At 54.6% G+C, this 24,594-nt stretch overlaps 10 protein-coding genes across 10 annotated transcripts; 6 read left to right on the top strand and 4 right to left on the bottom strand.

Moving 5' to 3' along the window:
• Positions 1 to 942: 942 nt before the first annotated feature.
• On the bottom strand, positions 943 to 2,649 carry AB675_3906 (High-affinity methionine permease; the record flags this gene model as incomplete). Its single annotated transcript, XM_018144000.1, has 2 exons — positions 943 to 2,332; positions 2,420 to 2,649. The coding sequence occupies 2 exons, from the start codon at positions 2,647 to 2,649 to the stop codon at positions 943 to 945; spliced, it is 1,620 nt and encodes a 539-aa protein (XP_017997583.1).
• A 1,982-nt stretch (positions 2,650 to 4,631) lies between these two features.
• AB675_3905 (uncharacterized protein) lies at positions 4,632 to 6,052 on the top strand (the record flags this gene model as incomplete). Its single annotated transcript, XM_018143999.1, has 3 exons — positions 4,632 to 4,962; positions 5,011 to 5,198; positions 5,249 to 6,052. 3 exons carry the CDS (start codon positions 4,632 to 4,634, stop codon positions 6,050 to 6,052), a joined length of 1,323 nt encoding a protein of 440 aa, XP_017997521.1.
• A 543-nt stretch (positions 6,053 to 6,595) lies between these two features.
• On the bottom strand, positions 6,596 to 7,147 carry AB675_3904 (uncharacterized protein; the record flags this gene model as incomplete). The annotated part of the gene is made up of 1 exon (XM_018143998.1): positions 6,596 to 7,147. The coding sequence occupies one exon, from the start codon at positions 7,145 to 7,147 to the stop codon at positions 6,596 to 6,598; it is 552 nt and encodes a 183-aa protein (XP_017997540.1).
• Positions 7,148 to 7,811: 664 nt separating this feature from the next.
• AB675_3903 (putative glycosidase crf2) lies at positions 7,812 to 9,244 on the bottom strand (the record flags this gene model as incomplete). The annotated part of the gene is made up of 3 exons (XM_018143997.1): positions 7,812 to 8,569; positions 8,625 to 9,065; positions 9,118 to 9,244. The coding sequence occupies 3 exons, from the start codon at positions 9,242 to 9,244 to the stop codon at positions 7,812 to 7,814; spliced, it is 1,326 nt and encodes a 441-aa protein (XP_017997483.1).
• Positions 9,245 to 10,803: 1,559 nt separating this feature from the next.
• On the top strand, positions 10,804 to 12,381 carry AB675_3902 (Para-nitrophenol 4-monooxygenase; the record flags this gene model as incomplete). The annotated part of the gene is made up of 1 exon (XM_018143996.1): positions 10,804 to 12,381. The coding sequence occupies one exon, from the start codon at positions 10,804 to 10,806 to the stop codon at positions 12,379 to 12,381; it is 1,578 nt and encodes a 525-aa protein (XP_017997504.1).
• A 901-nt stretch (positions 12,382 to 13,282) lies between these two features.
• AB675_3901 (Protein HOL1) lies at positions 13,283 to 15,313 on the top strand (the record flags this gene model as incomplete). The annotated part of the gene is made up of 3 exons (XM_018143995.1): positions 13,283 to 13,920; positions 14,010 to 14,174; positions 14,287 to 15,313. 3 exons carry the CDS (start codon positions 13,283 to 13,285, stop codon positions 15,311 to 15,313), a joined length of 1,830 nt encoding a protein of 609 aa, XP_017997597.1.
• A 2,350-nt stretch (positions 15,314 to 17,663) lies between these two features.
• Positions 17,664 to 18,469, top strand: AB675_3900 (uncharacterized protein; the record flags this gene model as incomplete). Its single annotated transcript, XM_018143994.1, has 2 exons — positions 17,664 to 18,049; positions 18,121 to 18,469. The coding sequence occupies 2 exons, from the start codon at positions 17,664 to 17,666 to the stop codon at positions 18,467 to 18,469; spliced, it is 735 nt and encodes a 244-aa protein (XP_017997619.1).
• Positions 18,470 to 19,276: 807 nt separating this feature from the next.
• On the top strand, positions 19,277 to 21,160 carry AB675_3899 (Repressible alkaline phosphatase; the record flags this gene model as incomplete). Its single annotated transcript, XM_018143991.1, has 1 exon — positions 19,277 to 21,160. The coding sequence occupies one exon, from the start codon at positions 19,277 to 19,279 to the stop codon at positions 21,158 to 21,160; it is 1,884 nt and encodes a 627-aa protein (XP_017997565.1).
• A 301-nt stretch (positions 21,161 to 21,461) lies between these two features.
• AB675_3898 (uncharacterized protein) lies at positions 21,462 to 23,494 on the top strand (the record flags this gene model as incomplete). Its single annotated transcript, XM_018143990.1, has 2 exons — positions 21,462 to 21,663; positions 21,708 to 23,494. The coding sequence occupies 2 exons, from the start codon at positions 21,462 to 21,464 to the stop codon at positions 23,492 to 23,494; spliced, it is 1,989 nt and encodes a 662-aa protein (XP_017997553.1).
• Positions 23,495 to 23,637: 143 nt separating this feature from the next.
• AB675_3897 (uncharacterized protein) lies at positions 23,638 to 24,579 on the bottom strand (the record flags this gene model as incomplete). Its single annotated transcript, XM_018143989.1, has 2 exons — positions 23,638 to 24,280; positions 24,366 to 24,579. Coding segments are annotated over 2 exons (857 nt in total), but the record flags the coding sequence as incomplete, so codon positions are not given.
• Between the last annotated feature and the right edge of the window lie 15 nt (positions 24,580 to 24,594).

Below are 24,594 nucleotides of genomic sequence, written 5' to 3'. Positions count from 1 at the left end.
GAGCGGGCGAGGTGCGAGCAGAGACGTTCAACAGACGTCCAGCAATGTTGGCTTTCTTCCTACCTTGTAGTCAGTCACTCACCGACTTACCGAGCACTAGCAATAGTGGGAGCTCCACGCCCATCTCTTGGCCCTGTGTGGTACAGGTCCCTCTCCGTATTCGTGCGCTTTCAATGCCATTCCCATTGAGAGCCGGACACAATGTCGGCACCAAAAGTATGACCGTCTGCTGTCAGCAGTTGGCAATTGTAGTGCCAGTGCCCGCCCAGCGACGGCGTCGCGGCTTCGTGGGGCTTCAAGAGACCTATCATTTCCGCCGATGGGTTCTTGAGGTAGTGAGCTGCCGGTTGGCAGCAAGGCATCTGTCTCCCGTCAAAGGCTGACCATTCGAGTCTCGACTCTTAGTCCAAGCTACTAGTCCTATGTGCCCAGGAGCCAATGTCCTGGAGACGTGATGAAGCGCTTCTGGGATTGGGATCGCTTGTTGGGGAGGAGTAGGTGCCCCACAAGCCAAGAAGGAGCTACTGACGCCCGGGTTGCCGCCATGAAGTCCTCCTTGGGGAAGCTCGCGTCATGGAAGACTCTACGGGGCGGCCAATGTGGCATCAACAGCATAAGTGCGCCTGATATAATCAGTAGTTGGCAAAGGGAGTACTCCGTAGAGTTGCAAGAGATGGACTCGATTTGGGTTTCCGTGGAAAGGGAAAGTTAGGTCTCCGGAGGTCTTGGCGCGTTTTGTCTGCGGTCTGAAACCAAGCAGACCATTATCATTTATCTCTGGAGGGGTCTTCAGGCATGGATCAAAGGTTACATATATACGGTAAGATATCGAGTAGCAGGATAGCTGAAGTCGAAGGCTAGCGGTCTTGTGTGATTTGCGAAACAGACGACGATGATATATCGCCTGGACTTGTGGCCAGCGGTTCTTCCTCCAAGCTGACCTCAATGCCCCTTCTCCGCCTTGGTATAAATTTTGACATACTTCACCGCCTCGCTCCCATCCACATCACTGATTCTATGAACGGTCTCGATTCTGTAGCCCAATATCCTTGGCAAAACCCTCTTCCAAATCGCCCAGTAGACCACACCTCCCAGCAGGACCGCGATACCCACGACAGGGAAGACGTAGTACGGATACCCATCCGGATCCTTCGCTCCATCGGGCGGAATGAACGGCACGATCGCCAAAAAAACGTTGGCGAGGAGGTAGATAACCAGGACAGGCAAGTAAGTGTGGAATGGCGAGCTCCAATTTTCATTCTTGTTGTAGTGTAGGTAGATCAACCCGGCGGCAACGAAGCCGTTGATCCATGCGCCAGGATAGGTGTACAGGTCGGTGATAAAATTGTAGGCTGGGCCGGCCGGGGGTGCGACAAGTATGATCACCGTGATCAGCCAGTGCAGGAACAACGCTGTCGCTGGGGCGTTGAAGGGCTTGTTCGATGCCCAAAACCTGCTGAATGGGAGGAGACCTTCCTTGGCGAATTCTTGGTTGAGGCGGGAGTGCGCGAAGGAGACTGCGAGGACATTCCCGAGATTGCTTAGGGCGACGAATGCTGGAAGGGCGCGGGCGCCGGCAGAGTTACCGAAGACGTTGCGGAAGAATAGGCCGGCAATGGTGACTTCGGCATTGGCCATCTCTTCTTTGCCAACGGCGGCGAAGTAGGCTACGTTGGCGAGGACGTAGAGGATGGTTGTGCCGCCTACGGCAAGGGGTGCGGCAATCTTGAGGGTCTTCTTAGGGTCTTTGACTTCGCCGAGGACGTAGTTGACGTTCTCCCAGCCTTTGTACGAGTACACGATGCGGAGGAGGGCGGTGGCGTATGCGTAGGCTCCGCCGCCGCCGTAGCCTTCGCCTTCTTCGAAGCGGAAGGCATTGTCGAAGTTGTGTGGGTTGGGGACTTTGCGGTGGCCTGCGAGTGCCGCGAAGCCCGAACAAACGATGAAAAGGAGAATGAAGACTTTGAAGAAGCCGAGGACGTTGAAGAGTCTGAGGCCCCATTTGGGGAGGATCGAGTGGAGGGTGACGGCGAAGGTGATGCATCCAATGGCGATTCCGCGTGCTTCCCAGCCGTCTGCGATTTTGGAGCCGGAAGCGAAGAGGCAGTAGCGGCCGAAGGCGAGCGCGTTACCGGAGGAGAAGCCGAGGAGGATCATTTGGGACATGAGGACGCAGGTGGCCATGAGTTTTGGGTGGCGGTAGACACGCTCGAGGTAGTTCTTTTCGCCGCCGCTGCGTGGGATGGCGAGGCCGAATTCGATGAAGGCCGAGAGGCCGCAGAAGGTTAGGACGCCTCCTATGACCCAGAGGAAGAGACTGACGCCGACGGATCTGAGAAAGCTGTTGTCAGCAAATGCCGTTTCAATCCCAAGTCCATGGGCTCAGTGGAAGTCATGGCATCAACAGGAGCTCACGCACCCAGTAGCGGCAAAAATGCCAGACGGCGTAGAGAAGATGCCCGTTCCGATCATCTTGTTGAGAATGACGAAGACAGAACTGGTGATGCCCAGCTTTCTCGATTCATCGTATTGGTACAAGTATTCGTCCTGCACGCTGCCGTCTTCGGGACCGTTCTTCGTGCCATTCTCGTTGTCTGAGGAAGTCCGCTGCACGGGCACGGCCGCTTTGGTGTCGACTACTCCTGCCATTTGGGAGGCCGTCTGGCGCTATGGGAATCGATGAGACCAATCCAGATACGCACAGTCCTCGCAAACAGCTGCAGTGTAGAACGAGCTGAGCTCAGGTCAGTAGTCCGAACAGACTTTCGCACACGTGGTCCTAGGAGAGGGCCGCCCCAGCCGCCCTTTATAGCAGCTCATGTTGTCACCGCAATCCGCTTGTACCCACTATCTGTCAACCTTCGCGACGCATCGTAACATCGTCGCATCGCGCTGTCCGAGTTCAGCGTGCTGAGCGAAGGCCAAGACCGCCGGGGCGGTATGTTCATCATCGCATTCCCATCAGACGATCACGCCTTCCCATACAAAACTTCATATACCTCGATATTTCGAAGTCTTGGGTTGCAGCGGGTTTCCCGCCTCACGGTCTGGGCATGGCTGTACTTTCCAATGGCGGATGTCAATCTTACGAGACGAAAACCGAGCTGGCGTGGGTGGAAAGGGAGTGGAGAGGAAGAGGTGTCATGGATGCAATGGTGTGCGATCACGACATTCTACGAAGGGACTGGAGTCACATGACCTCCTTCAGTTGCCAGCTCAGGGGCTGTTGGGTTGTGGGTTGCCTTGTTTTCCCACGTCCTCCCTCCATTCCGCTTAAAACAAGCAAGAGTTTAGGCAGCTGGGAGCAGATTTATGATCTATTCCATTCCTGCCGCTACATGAAGCTGCTTCGTTCGCCACAGGTGTGTTTGCCTTCGAGTGGATGTGGCTCCGCTCATCAGGATGACTCGGAATTCACAGGTTGTCTCGGTGGCCGTTCTGTCCTTGACTTCAGACCTAGCACCAGCCGGAGATTTCGAGATCAAAGACCATCGACTATACTGTATCTGATTGCCCCAGGCTAGCTACTGGTCTCGAGCCGCAAACGCAACGATCAACCATGAGCTTCGCAGCAGATTGTGTTGACTGGCAGAGGGGCCTTTCATCGCTCGAAGTCGGTCAAGGTGTCGTCTATAGCGTCATGGCCACATGTTCGACAAAGACGACGGTCGGTACTCTGGTTTGTTGCCGTCTTCTGCGTCGTGTTCCCGTGATTGTGTATTTCTCCTGCAGCAACTTAAGCCTGGTCATCTGTTCCTGTTCGCGATCCTCCCTGTGGTCAACGTGATCAAAGGGCCTAGATTAGACGAAGGCAACGCAACTTATGCAGCTGAAGAATCGACACAGCGGTTCGAGCGCGTGAAGCTTCTTCGAGGACACTTAGTATTCGAGCCGTGACTGACATTGCCGAATGCTTCCAGGAAAAACGATGAGAACATGATGAATGGACCGCAGTGGGATTTGTTACTAGAATGGCCATAGACTGATAGCATTTGACGCAGCAGGCTTCACAGGGGCTGAGAAATTCCCATTTCAATGGATTGCAGGAGATTGAGTATCTCTGGTATGCTCAGAAGAACTGGTCAGGCAGATCGAGGTGATGCGTGGGTCAAGTCGGGATCATCGAATACTTCCTCTGGTTCAGCATTATGGGTGGTTTGGACTACCTAACAGCCTTCTGGCCTGAACAGACAGCGCGCGAAGGCCTTCAGCTCAATACAAGACCGCGGGTGGTAGCATTTGTCCGCGATTCAAGGTTGGTCGTCGTCGCCCAGCATGTCGCCGGGTGTCGCCAAGCTTTCCTCCAGCTCCTTCCTCGCCGTCGCGCACCTTCCTCAGCAGTTCTGTTGGGGTGTTGAGCTAGCAATGACGACAAAATCCAGGCAGCCATCCAATATATGACGACACGTCGCCCAATCCGTCGTGATATTGAGGCAGGAAGTCGAAAAGGGCAGGTGCCTCCCACTTCTCTCTCGACTATTTATTCTCGCTTCTCTCCCTCATCCTCCGTCCAACTTTCATACCACTCACTCATACCACAACAACACTTTCTTTTTGTATCGACACTCATACGACTTGGATTATGAATCAATCAGTCTCATTACCATCAACCACTCTCTTCATCCTTCAAGATGAAGACTTCTCAAGTTCCCACTGCCGGCCTCCTGGTCACCCTCTCGGCTCTCCTCCAATCCACCACCGGAAGCCCGATCAACACCAATGAACCACCTGCTATTATCATTGCTAATCCGTCACCCCCATCTTACAGCCCGACCGTCGTCGAAGATGGCCAGACAATCTACGTCCCGATCCCCACGGAGACCAAACCTGACAACGACATGTCGATCATGGCTCGTCAAGATCAACGCATGACCAACGTCCCAATGTTCTACGATGACAAGGTCACAACTTCCCTGCCTTCATGCACCATCAACCAATACGTCCTCATCCCCGCACCGGTTTGTCTCACATCGATGTCGGAAGATTTCCTTCCCAGCTAACTGCTCCTAGACCTCCCTCGGCACGGCTTTTCCAACTCAGGCAAGTCAGGCCTGATGGCCCTCAACCGACCGGAGGATGACCCTACGATCAAGACTGGCATGACGATCCCTGGTTATTACAACAACCAGTACATTCAAACTGCTATCGAGGAATGCAAGACAGAAGGCATCTTCTACCACCCCATTGCGATGGATATGGTACATCTCACCTGCATACCTTGCATCAAACCCAGCTAACTCTTTTCCAGTCAGTCAGCTTCAACCACGTAGCCGATATCGTGTATGCAACCAGCACGACCACCGCTGAAAGCGTAGCCAGCACGACCACCTCTTCAGTCTACGTTTCCGATACGACGATCCTCGTGGAACCACCGATGATGCCACCCATGATGTCTCGCCGCATGTGGGAAGATGAACCAGAAGAGACATCTACTTACTCTGGACAGCCCTGGGAAGACTACTCGTCGACGACAACCGAGACGTCTACGAAATCATGGGAAGATTACACCTCATCGACCACCGAGAAACCCAGCAAGTCATGGGAAGATTACTCTTCAACAACCACCGAGGAAGCCTCCAAGTCCTGGGAAGACTACACCTCGTCGACCACCGAAGAACCTTCGAAGTCATGGGAAGACTACTCCTCGACAACCACCGAGAAGCCCAGCAAGTCATGGGAGGATTACACCTCAACGACGACCGAAGAACCCTCGAAGTCATGGGAAGACTACACCTCATCGACAACCGAAGAACCCTCGAAGTCATGGGAAGACTACACCTCGTCGACGACCACCGAGAAGGCATCCAAGTCATGGGAAGACTACACCTCATCGACGACTACCGAAAAGCCCAGCAAGTCATGGGAAGACTACACATCGACGACGGAGGAACCTTCGAAATCATGGGAAGACTATACAACCTCGACTACCGAGTACGAGAAGCCGTCCAAGACCTGGGAAGACGCCCCGAAAGAGACTGAGGAACCTGAGTATCCTTGGGAAGATGCTCCCGAAGAGGACGATGAGGATGACGAATGGGAAGACAGTCAGTGAACGATGGCATGAATGTACGGTCATGAGTGTGTCGTCAATGGTTGTTAGCTATCGTTAGTGAGGTGGAAAGGTCATCCTTAGACAGTGAATTGAATGATTCCTGCTTACTTTGCTTCTTCTTTTCCTTCTCTTCTTATCCTCATCAGTCATCTTCATCGATGATGATTTCGCTGTCCCGATCGTGCTCATCTAGAGAACGCTAGAACACGTACCCGAGGCCATGAATTGATTTATGCTATCGACATCGTGGCTCTACAGTGACGCATCACCTCCCAGACCAACCCGCACAGAACAGCAACGCACCAACACCACCCTCACCAAGCCCTCTCTCGGTCGCCAGCAGATTGTAGCTCGCACTCGCGTTCGCCGTATCAAGCACCTCGAGCCTTACGCCAACCTCACGACTGAAGAAGTCTCTTGTCTCCTTGCTCAATGGCCACAGTGTCCGTCCCGTACCGATGATGAGCAGATCCGGCCGCGGGTGTAGATGCGTGAGCAGAGAGAGGGATGAGGTCGGAAGGTGCAGTGTTCCTTTCTTCGATATCAAACTCGCCCCCCTCCACCAGTGCCAGCCTCTGAGGCTGTCCACGGCCGCCACAAGAAGGCCTCACCGCCCAACAACATCAAGCCCGGCGACTCTTCCTTCCCGACCCTCTCTTTCGCTGTCAGCCCACCTGTCTTGAGTCCATTGGAGAGGTGGAATCCGTCGTGTAAGGTCGCGTCGACGCTGATTGCGGGCGGTGGGGTGGAGGAGCTGGAGAAGATGTCTAGGCTGGAGAAGTCGCTGAGGGCGGTGGACTCGGTGCTGGCGGGGCCGCGGGAGCGGGTTAGGGAGGGCGCGTAGGGGTTTCGTTGGCAGCGGTTGATTGGAGGGCGGGATGGTGAGGGTGTGGGTGTTGGGAGGGGTCGTGAGGAGGATGAGTGCGCGGTTGGCGTAGCGTGGAAGTGGCGTGCGGTGTGTGTTGCCTTGCGGCTACCATTATGAGGATGGCATGATAACGCTGGCCTGGAGACGGAGGACGGTGGGAAAGCCAGTCTCTGCAGAACGCGGAGTGCTTGCATCGAGGGTGTGATGGTTGTGCGTGAGACGGACATGCTGTATGCCTTGTCTCCGTCTCCTTTCTACTCCGCTTTGCGCAGACTCTTTTGCTTCCGGCTCAGTGGTTGGACCTCTTGCGGCCACCGGGGCAACGTTTTCGTGGTCTACCCTGCCTCTGCTCGAGCTCGAATTCAAGCTCGACTCGCTAGCCGCTGGCTCGCCGTGGACTGACGAGCTGTTGCTGTGGGTGTTTGCGGCTCGTGAATGATCTTGGGAGATTTACTGACGGGAGTGACGGCTTGGACAAGATACGAAGGCCTTGTCGAGATTTAGTGCAGCAGAATAGTTGCGCAGTAGGAACGCGAGTCAATGAACTCGTAAATGTATATAAGTGTTGGGTTGAATGACGTGAATATAAATTTCCAGACTCGTCGTCGGAGAAAAGATGTGGAAACATTTATTCACTGCCTGATGTACAGAGTGGGCCACGGGCTGCAGATGTTGCAATAAAGCTACGGCATGCCAGGACCACGTTTGAAATCGTTCAGCAATGCTAGCAATCTTGAGCTTCTTCTCGCACTGGATGGATGTCTCTCATGGAAAGAGACGCTCAAGCAGAACGGGCGAAGTGATCTTGGAAAATCAGCGCAGTCATAATTCGAGTTCTGGACATTACCAAACGCTACCTCCCAATGCTAGACTACAGTACTGTCCCTATGCTTACAACACGCACAATCCAACGATAGCGACCAACGCAGCAAACAGGCTCCCCTGCATGATCTGCTCCGGTGCAATTTGCGTTGACGACGCACCATTGTTCATCCCACCATTGCCCTGGACGAAGCCAGTGCTGGCACTGCCCGAGGGGGAGGTGCCAGAACTGCCATCGCCACTATCGCTGGTAGAAGAACCACCGTCACCGTTGTCTACTGGTCCAGCAGCACTGGGACCGCCACCGCTCTGACCTGGGATGGAACCGGTGGTGTTCTTCTCCTGCGACTTGCCGAAATCCATATCGAGACCAGATGCCTGGAAGGAGCCCAGCACGGTGGGATTGTTGGTGATGGCCACGCTCTGGTTTGTCATGGAGCGGTCGTTGAAGACATAGGATGTTTTCCCAGTCACATTGGCGCCAGATGGGGTCGCCGCGCAGGTAGTCTTGATGTTCTTGAAGTCGGCGTGGTAGTAGCCGTTGGTCATGTCGGGAGAGTTCCAGTCGACGAGACCGCCACCCCACTCGATGGTGCCTTCGCCGTTAGATGGGAGACCGGCGGGCCAGAGTGAGAGTTGAATTTGGCAGGGAGTTTGTGGGTATGAGTAGAAGCCGGCGGTGGAGTTCCATGTCGACTCGCGGTCGAGAGATCGGACTTCCTTGCCATCAATGTACCAAGTAATGGTGTCTGGCTCCCAGTCGATCTTGTAGTCGTGGAAATCGGCGGTGATGTCTGTTTGGCCGGTGATGTTCTTGCCGTTGTTGTCTAGAGGTTGTTAGTCGATGTCTCAGCGCGTGTGGTGTTTGGAATCAGAACTTACAATTGGTAACACCTTGACTGTAGAAGTTTGTCTGCGCCGACAGGTGTTGCGAACCCACAAATTCGAAATCGATTTCGTCCTTTGAATCACCGAGGGCAATAAACGCGGTGACCACACCAGCACCTGGTGATGTCCGAATCGAGGCTTCGAATGTGCCGTACCACATGGCAGTTGTGCTCTTGATAAGAGTGCCGACTGTTCCATCAGCCATAGTCAACCACAGCTCGCCATTGCTCGTGACTGGCTCGCCAGAGTAGACCCATGCTCCGTCTGTGGGATCGCCCAAGTATTCGTCCTGCTTGACGAAGCCGTCCAGATTGTTGAAGCTGTCCTGGTCGAATGGCTGGCACACGGGCATAGGCACGCAGGCGTTGAGTGAGAATGAGCTGACGGGGTCGCAGCCGCCGAGACAGTAAGCGCCAACACCGCAGCTACCGTATTCTGCGAGGGTCAGCTAGGAACCTCAGCAACCGGCAAAATAATAGGTACTTACGTGAACAACATGGCTTATCTTTTGGGCAAGGACTTCCAGAACTGCACTTGATGTCGGCGTCCTGTGCGAAAACTGTGGGCGCTGCCAGTGCCACCAAGAGGGCGGCACGGGTGACGAAATTGGCCATCGCTAACCAATACAAGGCGCGTGAAGTCGAAAATGTGTGGCCGGTGAGCCGAATGAAAGATAATGCGTGCAGTAAAACTACGTCGTATGCGTGTTTACAGTCGTATCGTGTGATGCAAACTCGGTTTGTTCGTTGTTCTTTGTTTCGTCGAAGAATGTAGGCAGGCGCAGGGGGCGCAGTTTCGAACGAGTGAATTAAAGGCTACTATGTCTGAATACCCAAAGAATCGACAATGGTGTGAAAAGGTAGAGCGAAGGTGGTGCTGGTAGCGAAAGCAAGCGCGATTCAGCAACGAACGAATGTGCTTAGGGGACGAGGACGACAGTGAGATGGACAAAGGCAAGAACGATCAAGATGAAGATGTTCTTGAAGATGACTTGGTTCGTTGCAACTTTGGTTCGGATCATCCCCAACGCCGCGCAATTGAGCACGGGGCACAAGAGCAGTCTAAGCCTGTGCTGGTTAGGAATGACTCTCCTCCAAGCCAATCATTGGCGTCAGAAGTCGGCCCGCTGTGAGACAAAAGGGGTGTACCGCCACTGCATCGATCTTTTTTTGCCTCAGATCCAAGTCGAGTCTTCGCTTTCCTGCGTTTGTATGGAATCCGGACGTGATGCTCGATCAGTCAGTCAAGACCACCATGGGAGAATCGCTGTGCTCAGGCGTTGCAGCGGACTCGTACTGTAGCTATTCGTACAGCGTGAGATCCTGTCACAAACGCGTGGGTGTTGTTTCATGCCCGAATGAGAGGTAACTTCGTGTCGATCTACACAAACCTTCTGACCCTGCAGTCGGATTCTTTTTGCGTCTACAAGGTGCGCGTCGAGCGGCGCTGGAGTCGAGAATGTATTCTCGAGCAGGCGATGCTCGAGTCTCAATGACAAGCGGTGATGCCGGTCCTTGAGATCGACGACGTGCCTAATGCACCTAGATGTCGCAGGCATCCCGAGGTCATGGTTACGCCAAGAGACAGATCAAAAACTGCGACGTCAAGCTATCGAGGCTGCGTGTCGTTGACATATACCAGTTTGCCCTACAAGCCCACGCCTACATCAGAGACCAATCCTGGAAGGTTAGCTCGTCAGGTTCAGCCTGAGTCTGCAGGTGAGTTTCACTGATCGTTCTGCCGTCCATGCCCGCAGCTCGCCTGAAATCGACGCGGAATCCCCGCCGCCTCTTTACCTCCAACTGGTGGTACTAAACCCCGACTTCGAATACTTCAACGATGACTGAGGTCAGCAAACGATTCGTACGCATACCTAGGTACTTCGATCACCCAGACCGTCCAATGCTGCCTTATGTTGTGTGGTTCGTGTCCTCGCTACAGTGCATGGCAGATCTCTTTTTCATCATCATCGGTGCATATACCAAGAACGGCTATATACCACCCATGTGTGCGTGAGGAGCAGCTCTCCGCGACCTACATATACTTTAAGGCAGCCAGAGCTTCCACACATCAACCTCGCACACGAGTCTCACCTTCAACGGTATATAGCTAGGTGAGCTTCAGCTCCCAATTTCCAGGCTGAGCGACTTCACACCCAACGACCCCATCGAGCATGGAATCGATACAAGGCATTACGGATGGAGACCCGCCGGCGCCCACGCCTAAGCCCGCGACCACGCCAGAGCAACCCACAATCACCAATGGCACATGCAGCCCGTCCACGCACCCGAACATTATAATAGCAGGCGCCGGCCCAGCAGGCCTCCTCCTCGCCCTCCTCCTAACCTCTCCCTCTCCAATTAGCCCCTCTTCCCCCACACCATCTCCTCCGCTGCCCATCAAAATCACAATCCTGGAGTCCTACCCCTCCCTCGACCACCGCCTCCGCGCAACCCAGTACGGCGTCCCCGCAACCCGCGTCTTCGCCCAGGTTCCTGGCTTGCTTCCCCGCATCCGCGCCGCCAGCATTGAGAGTTTCCCGCAGATCTGCTGGCGACGGACACGGGGCTCGCAGCGAGGCGCGACAGACCCGAACAATTCCTCCAGCGACAGCAACGGAACGGGCGAAAGGAACGATGAAGCTGGCCCTGGCAAACGGACAGGCGAGGATCATGAAATCTTGGTGACGGTCGATCTGAGCGTGATCAAGGATCACGAGGAGAGGATGGTTATTCTGCCGTTGAATAAGCTGACGGAGATCATGTATGGGATGTTGACGGAGCGCAAGGCCGTAGGCCAGGCGGATGTTGAGATTCTATTCGAGCATGAAGTCTTAGGCGTCGGCCAGGCTATTGGAGATCAGCATGCCGAAGGGAAGGCGTGGGTTGATGTGCGGGTCAAGGGTGATGGTTCGCGGAAGGAGCATGATCGTGGCGAGGGGGGTGCAGGTGGTGGCGAGGTGGAGCACATGAAGTTTGAGGAAAGAATCCAGCGCTTCGAAGCCTCCTACATCATCGGATGCGACGGGAGCAGATCCGCGGTACGGAAGTCGTTGTTCGGACACCACTGGCCTGGCGTCACTTTCGACTGCCATTTATCAGTCCAAAACGTCTATTACCCCGGCTTCGAAACCCATAATTGGACAGGAGGCAACTATCTGATCGATCCTGAATACTGGGGCCTGATCGCCAATCGCGGCAAGGGTGGTCTCTGGCGCGTTACCTACGGCGACAATACTGTTGGTCTCACCGACGCTGAGTATGAATTGAGGCGCGAGAAGGCGTTCGAGGTCATGTTGCCTGGCCACCCGAAAGCAGGGGAGTATAAGGTGGAACAAACCGATCATTTCCGGACGCATAATAGATGTGTGGACAGTATGCGGGTGGGGAGGGTGTTGCTGGTGGGCGATGCAGCGCACGTGAATAATCCATGGGGCGGGTATGGATGTATGTCTGCGGTGTTGGATGCTGGAGGATTGGCACAGTGTCTGAGGGGGTTGCTTGAGGGGAAAGCCGGGGAGGAGATTCTGGATTTGTATGCGGAGGTGAGGAGGGAGAAGTTTTTGCAGTACGTAGATCGGAGGAGCAGGATGAATTATGAGCGGGTGAGGAATGAAGATCCGGGGAGAGTGGTCAGGGAGGATAAGTTGATGGGGATTTTGAGGGGTTTGGAGGGGGATGCGGAGGGGACGAAGGAGTTCTTGTTGAAGACCTCGAGCATCGAGTACGATTTCACGCAGCACTACCGTTGATATGCCTGCATACACAAGGCATGGACATCTGACCGAGTCAGGGGCTGTTTTGCAAGATGTGCCAGATGTCCTTCTCAGTGCACCATCGTACGACGGGCCAGCAAGAGAAGCTCGGCTCAAGAACATTACTGGAAGTGATTGCGTGCAGAATTGTCAATCTCGATGCCTGACAGAGGCATGATAGATGTCCGCTCACTGACAGCTCAGTAATAGTGCAAGCTGGAGGTAGTCACTCGCTCCACGGTCACGTATTGCAACACGCCGCTCATCTATGTATGCAGCCGTTTCGAATCATCGCCTTCATGTCTTCAATACTATTCATACTGACCGAACTGACATCTATCACACGACGGACTTGGCGCATCAAAAGCACAAGAACCAGAAGGGACTAGGACGTCCGAATGCCGTGTACCGCCAGGGGCAGATCTGCGGAGGGATCTGAACTTTGAGCCAATCAAGCATCATGACTTCACGGAATGCGAAATTGGCATCTTTGGTCGAAAAAGCTTCAATGACTGCATGCTTGCCTTCTGCTGGTACAACCCATTCATACACTCTGAATTGCGCAGCGCCGAAGACTTGCTGGAGCGCAGGAACGACATTGTAATGTACGAAGCGACTGGCACCCCTCGTGCCACCGTCCTCGCGATCCAGATGTCTCACATCAAAGCCGCCACCATCACTCCCTGATAATAATGCATGACCACGCGACATGCATTGCCAGATTGTTTAGCGTGTCTGTCGGGACCGTCCACTAGGACATTCGAGGACACTATATTGAAAAGTTTGTGTTACCTTTGATATGACCCTTAAATTGCATTGCGCCCTCCCTTGATGCATGAAACCAACCCAGCGTTTCTTTGCACCGTCCTCGAGTACCTTCGTCCTAGCACTACCAATCATGACAGAAGATCCCAAGCAAGACCCGGTCGTCGCCGACAAAGAAGTGTCAAACACTTCTCAGTCCTCGCTAGCCAACACAGATGAGAAGCCAACCAATGATCCCGCAGCCAACGTCGTCGACGTCGAGCGCGCGGGCGAGACCCAAGGCTACGTCCTCGACGAGGACAAACTCAAGCGGCAACTCGGTCTGAGCCCCGACGCTCATCTCAAAAAGTCGTCCGACGGCAAAGTCCTGATCCCTCAACCAAGCGACAGCCCCAATGACCCACTAAACTGGTCCAAGTGGCGTAAACTCGCCATCCTGGTTGTTCTCTCCATCAACGCAGCGACCGCCGACTACTCAGCTGCGACCGGTGGCAGCGCGCTCTTGCCTCAGGCCGAGCAGTGGCGCATCTCGCCCAACACCGTGAACCATGCCACTGCCGGCAACACCTTTATGCTCGGCGTTGGTGGTCTTGCCGCTGTCTGGTTGAGCGCCTGGGCTGGTCGACTGCCGGTTCTTTTCTGGTTCGGGTGCTTAAGCGCTGCTACGGCCGCGTGGACTGCTGCGGCCAAGTCTTTCGAGAGCTATATGGCTGCGCGGATTCTGAACGGGTTCTTTTCTGTGGCTGCTGCGGGAGGTGGTCTCATGTGGATGTAAGTCCTCATTTTCTCCCTGATTGTCGGAAAAGGGTGTATTTGATCGTGGTGCAATAGGCGTCGTGCTAACGTTTATCCTCCCCCAGCAAGGACGTCTGGTTCTTCCACGAGCACCCCCGAAAGATCAACATTTGGTCGACCGCCATCATCTTAAGTCCTTTTCTGGGCCCTCAATTCATGGCTGCGATCCTCAGCACGTCTACCTGGCGCACTGGGATGTGGCTCTGCTTTGGCCTGATTGCCTGGGTCTGGTATGCACCATCGTGCTTGGCGAGGAAACTTTCTACCCGCGCCATCTGCCTCAAGAGCAGATTCCACAGAAGAAGTAAGTACTGCTCGCCTTGATTGCTACCTCTGATCCAGGTGGTATAACCATACCATGATGTTCCCCCAGTCGCTTCTTGTGCATAATGGCAATGACCGCCTGGCTCCCGCCAATAGGATGCGATGTGCTCGCAGTACAGCTGCAGACCTCTCAAACCATCAGGTCGCATCCTTCAGGAGCAAGACTGCCTACCTCACTGTCGCTAACAAGTCGATTCACCTTAGATCACGTGCGATGCGCCTCATCGGTGTGGAGCAATACCGCACGAACTGGACGACCAACACCCTCCTCGAGTCCGGCTCCCGTCTCTTCCTCACCCTGACGAAGCTGCCCGTCCTCCTCACCTGCCTGTTCTACTTCTTCGACTTCCCCTGGACGATCGCCACCAACACCACCATCTCGGTGTTGATCATCCCAGCGTACAACTTTGACTTCCTCAACCTCGCGGCGATATACACCGCCCCAGTCATAGGCGCCATACTCGGCCTCGTGGTAAGTCTCTTGTTCCGCTACACATCAATGGTCCATTCTTTGCCTCTGCCGTTAGCAGTGATTAAAGTCCTTCCGTCTGATAACCTCCCTCTCAAGGTCGGCCACTTCCTCTTCGACATAATCGGCCATGTGTACGCACGCTTCCACTCCGGCGTCATCGAGCCCGAGGCCCGCCTCATCATGATCTGGCTCGTCCTGCCCTTCAAGCTGATCGGCTACAACCTCATCGGCACCGCTCTGCAACAACACTGGTCATACTGGATCGTCGCTGTGGGATGGGGCATGCACAACTTCAGCACCATCGCCACGACCGCCGCCGTGGGCGCGTATCTGATCGATGCCTACCCGGAAGCATCGGGCGAGAGTGCAGCGTGGTTGAATTTCTGGAGGACGATTGGTGGGTTCATTATCGGCTATGTGCAGTTGGAGTGGGCAGCGAGTGCAGGAACGCAAGTCGAGTATGGGATTCAGTCGGGGATCATGGCTGCCGCTTTCGTGGTGATTGTTGTGTTGACGTTTTTCGGGAAGAGGTTGAGGAGGGCGCAGGGTCCGTTGAAGTTCAAGACGTATTGAGCTTGGAAATCAATGGACTTTGCGACGTGGAGTAGAGGTCTGATGGACGGCGTTCGAACAGTCTTGATGACGCCGAAATGTAAACCGTTTCAGCGATCCCCGACACATCACATGAACGCCTTGTCTTCCCAGAGTACTTGGACTAGCCGCTTCTCTCGCCGCCCAACCATTTCCCTCTTCTCCGCCCACCGTCCTCCCGTCGTACACAGAGTCGAGGGAGTCGCCATGCGGGCCTGCCTCGAGCAGTGGCTCGTGTGTCCGTCCCCGATAATCCATCATGAGGCTGACGACCAAGTCGTGCGGTCAGGGCTGGGCCACGCGCATTGTGAGTAAAGGTGAGCCGCCGGCAAGCTGCTCGAGTACAAGACACATATTCAGCGACGAGATATTTATTGCCAGGAGACGAAAACGGTCAACAAGGCAGGGAAACAACGTGAATGGCATGGAGCTTAGAGGCAACCGGTGAACAACTCGGCGACGGAACAGCCAGCAGTTGGAAGCACGGCTGTGAGCGGCCTCAGTTGCTTGGTCAAGGATGACAGCATCATTGTGCTTCTGTAGAGAGGCCTTGTCGAGGTGATAAGTAGGTTCTGGCAAGCCACATGGAGGGCATCAATGGAAGGAACAGTGAGAAGGTGTGCCTGTCGCGCAGCATTTACAGCGCCATGATGCACCGTATCACTGAATTGAATAGCAAACGATGAGTCTGCAAACGCTCCGGGGATAGCTTGCACCTGTCGTCGACATACTCCTGACTGTTTGGATTGTAACCTGGACCCAGACCAGGGGAATCACTTTTCGTATCAAGGCTGAAGCAGAGTTTTGGGGTCCTTTTCCTTCGGCCCACGAGCCGGCCACACACAGCCGTTGATGTTGCATTTCAGAATAGCAGGAAACCGCGCTGAGAATGGAGAGCGCTTCAAGATGCTGTATTAAATGTAGTGCTTACTTCCAAAACCCTAGAGAAGTACCCAGGTGGTCGGTGGTTATTCGGTCGTATAGCAGTAATCAGGGGTCAAAGGACGGCTATCGGAGACACCCTGATTTCTCTACCCGATACCCGCGTAGCAACGTCTGGGCATTGGGTAAGGCAAATTGGCCCTTGAATTTGTCTCGCTTGTGAGCCGATGTGCTAGCCCAGGGCCAGTGTGCAGCGGATTCGCTTCTGCGATTTGTCGTTCGCGGTGGTTGATGCTCGGGCCATTTCGCGGGTTGCGACCAAGCGAATGGTCTACTACATTGTTGGCGGAATGCGTGGTTGCTCTTGCCATATTCGCAGTACCTTTGCCGCGGGCTGGTTTAGGAAAACAAAGAAATGCCTGCAGCGAAGAGCCGCAAAGCACTCAACGTGCGCTTGTAGATCCTCTCGGTGCTGCACCTGGGTATCTTGTGGTGACTGATACATGCCAAGCGAACCATAGTCGAACGACTAGCGGTGGTCAGTCCCTGGATGTATTCCTGGAAATTGGCATTGCAATGAAGCCTCTTAGTCCATTCTCAAGTCCGACTCAAGCATATTGATCAGCGCTGTCTTCCACCTGGCAGCACTTCTCCTGAAGCCCGATGGTGGAAAAGGAACGCGCTGCCAAGGGACTCTAGTGTGTGTAACACGATCCCTCAAGAGGAGAATTTGCTTGTTTCCGAACCCCGTGCTTGGTATGCATATTGGTGAGGTCGTGGATGATGTCGTTGAGCCTGAGCGGAAATGCTGATGGGCGCGATAAGGCTTGGGCGGACATTGGCATCGATATGGATGATGCTGCCGTTCTGCACGAAGAGAACATCCATCTGCGAAGCCGTTAGATTGTGCCATGCAGTTTGAGGTCTGCCTGGATACAGTTTGAACACCGATAAACACCCCGCGAATTGGACTCGCTCGAGTGGTTTGGGATACTTCCGCCCCTGTCAGCCACCTGTCTAAGGTGGAAGGACTAAACGCATCGCAATCCGAATTGTGGGCATGTCGATCATTCTACTGGGTACAAGGGTCATCAAACTTTCCCTGCCACGGATTGCCTTCCTTTCGACGCGCATCGCTTGACGATAATCTGATTGCGCACTTGAGATGAGGTGGGTGCACTGATGGCAGTACTACATCACAAGCAAGTACGCTACACATAAGTGTACTGTCCGCTCCTTCTGTTACACAACCACGTTCCTTCCCATTATATTCACACAAACCAGGCACTTGCTTATTCTTCCACCGTAATTACATACCACGACCTCTTCGCGCATTCTGCTTGCGTAGGCCACGTAACACAACATTAGTCGACTCTCTTTTCACCATCAATGCGACAGACCAACTCTTCGTGTACACATATCACCGTATTAGTTTAGAGATTACTTCAACATGGGTCAATCTGCCTCCCTACCTGAGAAAGGCCGCAAGCTGCAAGTCATTGGCGCAGGCTTGGGCAGAACCGGCACTACATCATTCGGCCATGCTCTCTCCGTTCTCCTCGACGGTCCAGTATACCACGGTGGCACTCAAATGTTGACATCACCTGAATCACATATCGACCAGTGGATCAAGGTCTTCGAGCACACCCCAATCAAGACCGAAGAGGACCGCCAATTTGTTCTGCGGAACACAGAAGAGCTGCTGGATGGCTTCGTTGGCTGCACAGACCTGCCGGCCAATTGCCTGGTGGAAGAGCTGATGGAGATATATCCTGATGCCAAAGTCATCTGCACAGTCCGAGATCCGGACAAGTGGTGGGCTAGCATGGTCCTATTGTCGAGAATGCCAACTTGACTATGCTGTCCTGGATCCTTGCACCACTTCCCACTCTCCGACGGTTTCGCAGATATCACGACGTTCTGGACGAGGGCAGAGTCGGCGAGCTGTACTTCAAAGAAGGCGAACCTCAACGTCCAACCAGAGCCATGTACGAGCGGCACATCGAACATCTCAAGAAGGTCGTGCCGAAGGAGAAGCTCATGTTCTTCGATGTCAGAGATGGCTGGGCGCCACTATGTGACATGCTTGGTGTGGCAGTTCCAAAGGGCGTACCTTTCCCAAAGATGAACGATGCTCAGGCCATGGAAGACTTTATGAAGCGAAGCATACGACGAGGTCTGATGGCCTGGACGGGTATACTCCTGGGCGGTGGCGCTGCTAGCTATTATGCTGGCAAGGCGATGAAGTTGTTCTAGACGGTGGCGGAAGCAAGCCACGGAGTTGACAGGTGTTGTTGAGCCTTCACTTACCTTTCGAGGAACCAGCTCATGCATTGCGGTAATGGTGTTATGGAAGCATTTCATGGCGTCAGTATATGCTATTCGGTTGGAAGAATTCTGATCGTGTACAAAATCGGTTGTGGCATTGAGGATAAACCAGCACCAGAACACCAGATTGTTCTGTAATCAGATACATCGTTCCAACAATCACAAGTCAGACGATTGACGTCGATATAGGCTCACAGCACGCGCTCGTACGTTCAAATGCCAGCTGTCGTTCGTATCCAAGGAGGTGTTGCGCTGACAAGCGGCCCTTTCGTGCGTCTAGCGAGGTCCGTGCTTTTACGAAATGCCGCACGGTCAAGATCGTGCTTGAAGACATCTGCAGTGTGTCTATATCTGGGACCAGGAGGCTCGCTGTTGTCAAAGCATGTTACGATCACATGGCACGCATGCTAGATAATCAATAAAATCGACGGCGTGCTGAACGCTCCAAGGTCTCAGGCTGGAGCGGTCCAGGTACTTTGGTAGGTGTTCGATGGCCCTCTCGGATCTGTCCGTGCGTCCAGTCCAAGCCTGTGGCGCCGGAAATGCCTCCAATTGGACCCTGGAGTACTTCAGGGCTGGAGTTGATCGCGGTTGATCTTGCGTTCCCAATCCTCATGCTCGGTGAACTTGCACACAGAACACCCCTTGACTGATCGCCGTCGCTAGATGCGATTCCGCACCATCTCGTAAACAAAAGCAGCTCACAGCCAACACTCCGCCTGGAAGCCCGTCACCATGTCCGGGCGCGACGAGCCCCTCCTCGCCCGCCCTACATCACCCCAGTCCTCAACACAAGATCTCGCCGAAGAAGACGCGCTTCTCACGGGCCAGCCTACGGCGCGATCGGAAGACAAGCGGCACAAATGGCGGGAAATCGGGCTCTTCACGTGGGCGCTCTTCGCTACGGCTGCCGTCATCATTCTTGCTGTCGTGGCGCAGCATCAGAAAGAGGCCTTGCGGCATCCGAATGACCCTGGATGGGGAGAAGACGGCAAGCCGTCGGGAAAGCGGAACTTGATATTCATGGTGTCGGACGGCATGGGCCCAACATCACTGGCGTTGACCAGGAGTTACAGGCAGTACGCTGGAGGACTGCCGATAGACGATATCCTGGTGCTGGATAAGCATGTTATCGGCACATCGAGAACACGAAGTTCAAGCAGCTTGGTCACAGATTCGGCAGCTGGAGCGACAGCATTCTCTTGTGGGTTCAAGAGCTACAATGGCGCCATCTCAGTTCTGCCGGACCATACACCTTGCGGAACAGTCCTCGAGGCAGCAAAGAAAGCCGGCTATATGACCGGCTTGGTCGTCACAACACGACTGACAGATGCGACGCCGGCATGCTTTGCCGCTCACGCCAATCGTCGAGAATACGAAGACCTGATAGCGGAGCAGATGATCGGCCACTATCCGCTAGGCCGTGTCGTCGACGTGATGATCGGTGGCGGACGATGTCACTTCCTACCCAACACAACCGAAGGCTCCTGTCGCGCAGACGACCGAGACGTGGTCGCCATGGCCAAAGACAATGGCTTCCACTACATCTCCTCCCGCTCCGAGTTCGACACGCTCAACGCCAAAGGTGGCGTTAAGCTCCCACTCCTTGGCTTGCTCGCCGACACCGACATTCCTTACGAGATCGACCGCGCTCACGTCGAGGACATCTACCCCAGCGAAGCTGAAATGGCGAAACTTGCCCTCCACGCCCTATCCGCCGCGACCAAGGACTCAGAGAAGGGCTTCTTCATCATGATCGAAGGCTCCCGAATCGACCACGCCGGTCACGGCAATGATCCCGCCGCACAAGTCCATGAAGTCCTCGCCCACGACAAGGCATTCGCCACCGTGCTCGACTTCCTCGACAAAGACGATACGCCTGGCGTCCTGGTGAGCACGTCCGACCACGAAACCGGCGGACTCGCCACCGCACGCCAACTCACCCATGACTACCCGCACTACTACTGGTTTCCCGGCGTGCTAGCCAATGCTTCGCACTCGGCAGAGTATGGCGCGCAGAAATGGCACCAGTTTCTTGACTCAGCTGCTGCGTCAACAGCCACGACAGCCACCAAACGCAGCACTGTCGAAGCAATTATCAAGGACGACCTTGGCATCGTGGACTATACCAGCGAGGAAGTCACCTCCATTCTTGAAGCCGCACCAAATTGGCCACCCAGCTACCTCTTCGCGGATATGATCTCCCGCCGCGCGCAGATTGGCTGGTCCACGCACGGGCATAGTGGGGTTGACGTCAATATTTACGCCTCCTCGCCTAAGCATGCTCCTCAATTGGTGGGTAACCACGAGAATATTGAGGTGGGCCAATTTTTGGCGAGTTACTTGGACGTAGATGTTGAGGCTGTGACGGCGGAGTTGAGGAGTAAGCATGTCAAGACGGGGGATTCGGGATTGGGACTTCCAGAAGTGGCGGAGGCGGAGTTGAAGAGTCTTTTCCCGGATGAAGAGAGTGCGGGTGATTATGCATGGATGGGTCCGCCTGGCTTGCCGAATAACGACAATGGGCAGCTGGCGGTGTTGGACAACTATCATGGGGATTTTAAGCATAGGAAGAGGGAGGCGGAAGGGGACGGGTGTGGGTGTGGGTTGATGCACTGAGGTAGTCAGAGATATTCTAATCATCGCATGCTTTCAACTTTTACAGTTCAAGGCTCTCAAGTCGATCCATGCGTGGCTGCTCAAGTGGCGGGAATGTGTATCTGTTGACATCTTCAGGAAGGCGAGACCACCATTCAGGCATCAAAGGCTTGGCGCCCACGCCCAGCAAGGCAGCAACTTCAGGTTGCCTCGCTCATCCCTCCTTTGTCACGCCCAGCTTAAAGTCATGCAATCGTATTTTGAAAAGGTCCTTTGGTCCTCAAAATCAAGACGACCGGATTGAGCTCAATGTAGTTTCATCATGCCCGCCTCAAATCCCAGCAAAGCCGATGCAGCATGGCATCCATTGATGCTCACGAACAATGCCAGCGACGTACCACTCCTCTACTACAATTTCAGCACCCATCCCGCATCCGAGAAATGGCGCCTGACACTATACATAAGCGATCTTACAGTACTGTATTCCTGCAAGATGCATTACACAGGCATCACCATAGAAGCTCGTGAACGCGAATCGCCAATCGACCCGGAAACTGATGCTAAGCAGTTCGATGTTCTGCTCAACTACCTCTCTCAGGCCTTCAGGGCCGAGATAACGTGCTTGTTCGATGCGATGATTGGCACGATGGGAGTCGGGATGCGATGGATGGCTGTCTGAAGCTGCGCACCACGACGGCACTTCCTTCGCCATTGCCGGAGCTGAGCTTTACGTTTACGCTGAGGCCGCTCTCGGCGGGGGAGTTCTCGGATGTGCTCATGCGGCCATTGCTACAAACACTGAAAGCATTCAAGAAGAACGCCGAGCATCTTACACAAGTGATCAAGGACAAAGACCAGGTCATCCAAAAGCTGATGGACAGGGTGGCGATGCAGGTCCAAGGAGATTTCAGCGTAGTGTTTCCTGTGCTCAATGGGAAGAGGGCTGGAGACAGGGGAGTGAAAGCGGCAGAGAAGTATGTCAAGGGAGTGGCGGCTTTCAAGGATGGTGGTGAAGGTGAGGATGAGGATGCAAATGGGTTAGATGGGCTGCTAAGTGAGGTTGATGGTGTGGACGCTCGGATCGACAGGACCTCGAAACCGGGGAAAGCAGGGGCGTGGGTTGAAAAGATGCCTCGGGAGACAGGTCTGGAAGGAGAAGAACGCATCCGCGTATGCCCTCCGGGGCTGCCAAGTCCTCTACGCAGGGCCGGAGACACGGAACGTGCTGCCAAAACTTCTGCGCAACGCGAAACCAACGACACGGAAAGCGAAGACGAGTTCGAGCGTCAGCCAACTCCACCGAGTGCGAAGAAACTCACGTCTTCCGTCAAACAAACTTCTCCTGCGGCACAACAAGGCAGGCGCGAACGCCAGTCGAGCAGCGATAGCGAGGCTGAACCTCCGTCCAAGAAGCGGAAGTCAACCCCAGAAGCGTCCGGAGCTAGGAAAGGTGCAAGACTCGGTGGGCTGGGAAAGAACAAATGGAGAATGCAAGCCGGCGCTCGCAAAAACAGCTCGTCACCGGAGCCGGAGCACCGGAGGGCGTCGAATGCTTCGACAGCGACTGCTAGTGAGACAGAAGGGGAAGGCAACGGCTCGCCGCCACGGACTCGTGCCACTCGTCAGAAGTCTGCTGAGGCGAGCGACTTGCGGCAAGAGCCTGATCAGTTACCGCCGAGAAAGCCCGCACGACTCGGTGGTCTTCCCAAGCGACATCGCGATCCGGGCTCACTCAAACAGAGCACTGCAATCAACGACAATGACTCCTCTTCAGACGACGACGCCGCCACATCCAACGCCCCGGGTCGAAAAAAGCACAGCTCACCGGCCCCTTCAAATCCATCCAAACCCACCACACCGTCTCGACGACTAGGCCGCCTCCACCGATCCACAGCTTCACCATCCCCGCGCACTAATGCCGATAGAAACATAGGCGGCGAACGTAGTGAGTCTGCGAGTTCAGAAGAGTCCACGCAGACGACTCCTTCTAAGCGGAAGCTTAGCAAGCTCGGTGCTCTTCGCAATCGACGAGATCCAGAACTCACAAAAGAGAGGGACAAATCCGCAGATGGAAGTGGAAGCGAGGACGAGCTTGATCTCGACGCCTCACCAGCCCCTCAAAAGCACAACAGCTCCCATGCAAAGGCGAGTACGGCCCACGAAGCCAGCGATCAAGAACAGCCAACAGAGAACACTGGGCAGAAAGGGGACAAGCAGCACGACAAAATCGACCATAAGGCCCCTGGAAAGCAAGAAGAAGTCGAAACTCCCGAGCGAGCAGCGCAACGCAGGCGGGAGGAACTGAAGCGCCGAACTGCTGCTGCTGGCAGTGGTTCAAAGAAGAGGAGACTATAGGTAGGATCTGACTTCTACCCATGACTTCAATATCAGCTTGGGAACGGTCAAAGACCGACTTAAACCATCATATTACCAGCGCCAAAAACACGCATGCCAAATACGACTAATTAACAACGCGCTTGACAATAGCATACTCGTGCCTATGCACTCTTGCTAGGCACAGCACAACTCCCACCAAACTCCTCAACCCAAACACCCGAATTGAACTCCGAGTACACAGTCTCAATAACCCACCCGACTGCACCCTCCACGCCCTGCTGCACGTTCTGAGTGTCCCGCACATACAGAATATTAATCCCCTTCGCCCCACCCGTCTTATTCGCGCCAACGGTAGCCAACCACCGGAACGCAACCACGCCTTGGCTGGGATCGGCGTAGTTGCAAGTAATCGCATCGATCCCCAACACCTCAAACCCAATAGCCGGTTGCGGGCCTTGGCCGGCGATGAAGGCCTGTCTGTTGGGGAAGGTCACGCCATTTAGAGGCTGGTTGGACATGAAGTTGATTGAGGAGGATATGTCGGTGAAGGTGGTGGCGGAGAGGAGGTCGTTGGCGGTGTCGTTGGAAAAGGAGGTGAGGAGGGAGCCGAAGCCGGCGATGATGGAGGAGGCGATGTCGTAGGTTAGGGCGCATTGGGCGTGGTGGGGGGGTGAGGGGGTGTTTATAGTTGCAAGGGCTGAAGGGACACGAAGCAACGGACCGTGCTTGCCTTTAGAACACCGGCTCCTGCTCACGCCGAGGATAATGCTCAAATTTGGACCATGGTGTGAACATAGACGTTGGCTATATAACGCTATCAGTGCTCCCTCCTGTGTGCCTACCTATCACATCCTAACCCACCCACACACACCGTTGAGAAAGAGTTCACTGTCCTTCGCTGAGTCGACCGTTGACCCTCTGCACACCCGCCTCAGACCGTCCCGAGCCTCTCACCCCAACCGCAGTAATACCCACACACACCATGAAGTTCTCAACCACAGCCCTCACCCTCGCCACCCTCACCCTCACCACCTCCGCCTTACCAACCACGCCCACCCCCAGCACACCCCCTTCAGATCTCCCACACTCCGCTTCCAAGTCCACTCCTCAGCCGTCAT

This window comes from Cyphellophora attinorum, assembly GCF_001299255.1.
Source record: "Cyphellophora attinorum strain CBS 131958 chromosome Unknown Contig23, whole genome shotgun sequence".
Lineage (NCBI taxonomy): Eukaryota > Fungi > Ascomycota > Eurotiomycetes > Chaetothyriales > Cyphellophoraceae > Cyphellophora > Cyphellophora attinorum.
Note: the sequence above shows the minus strand (reverse complement) of the source record. Positions and strands in the feature narration are given on the sequence as shown.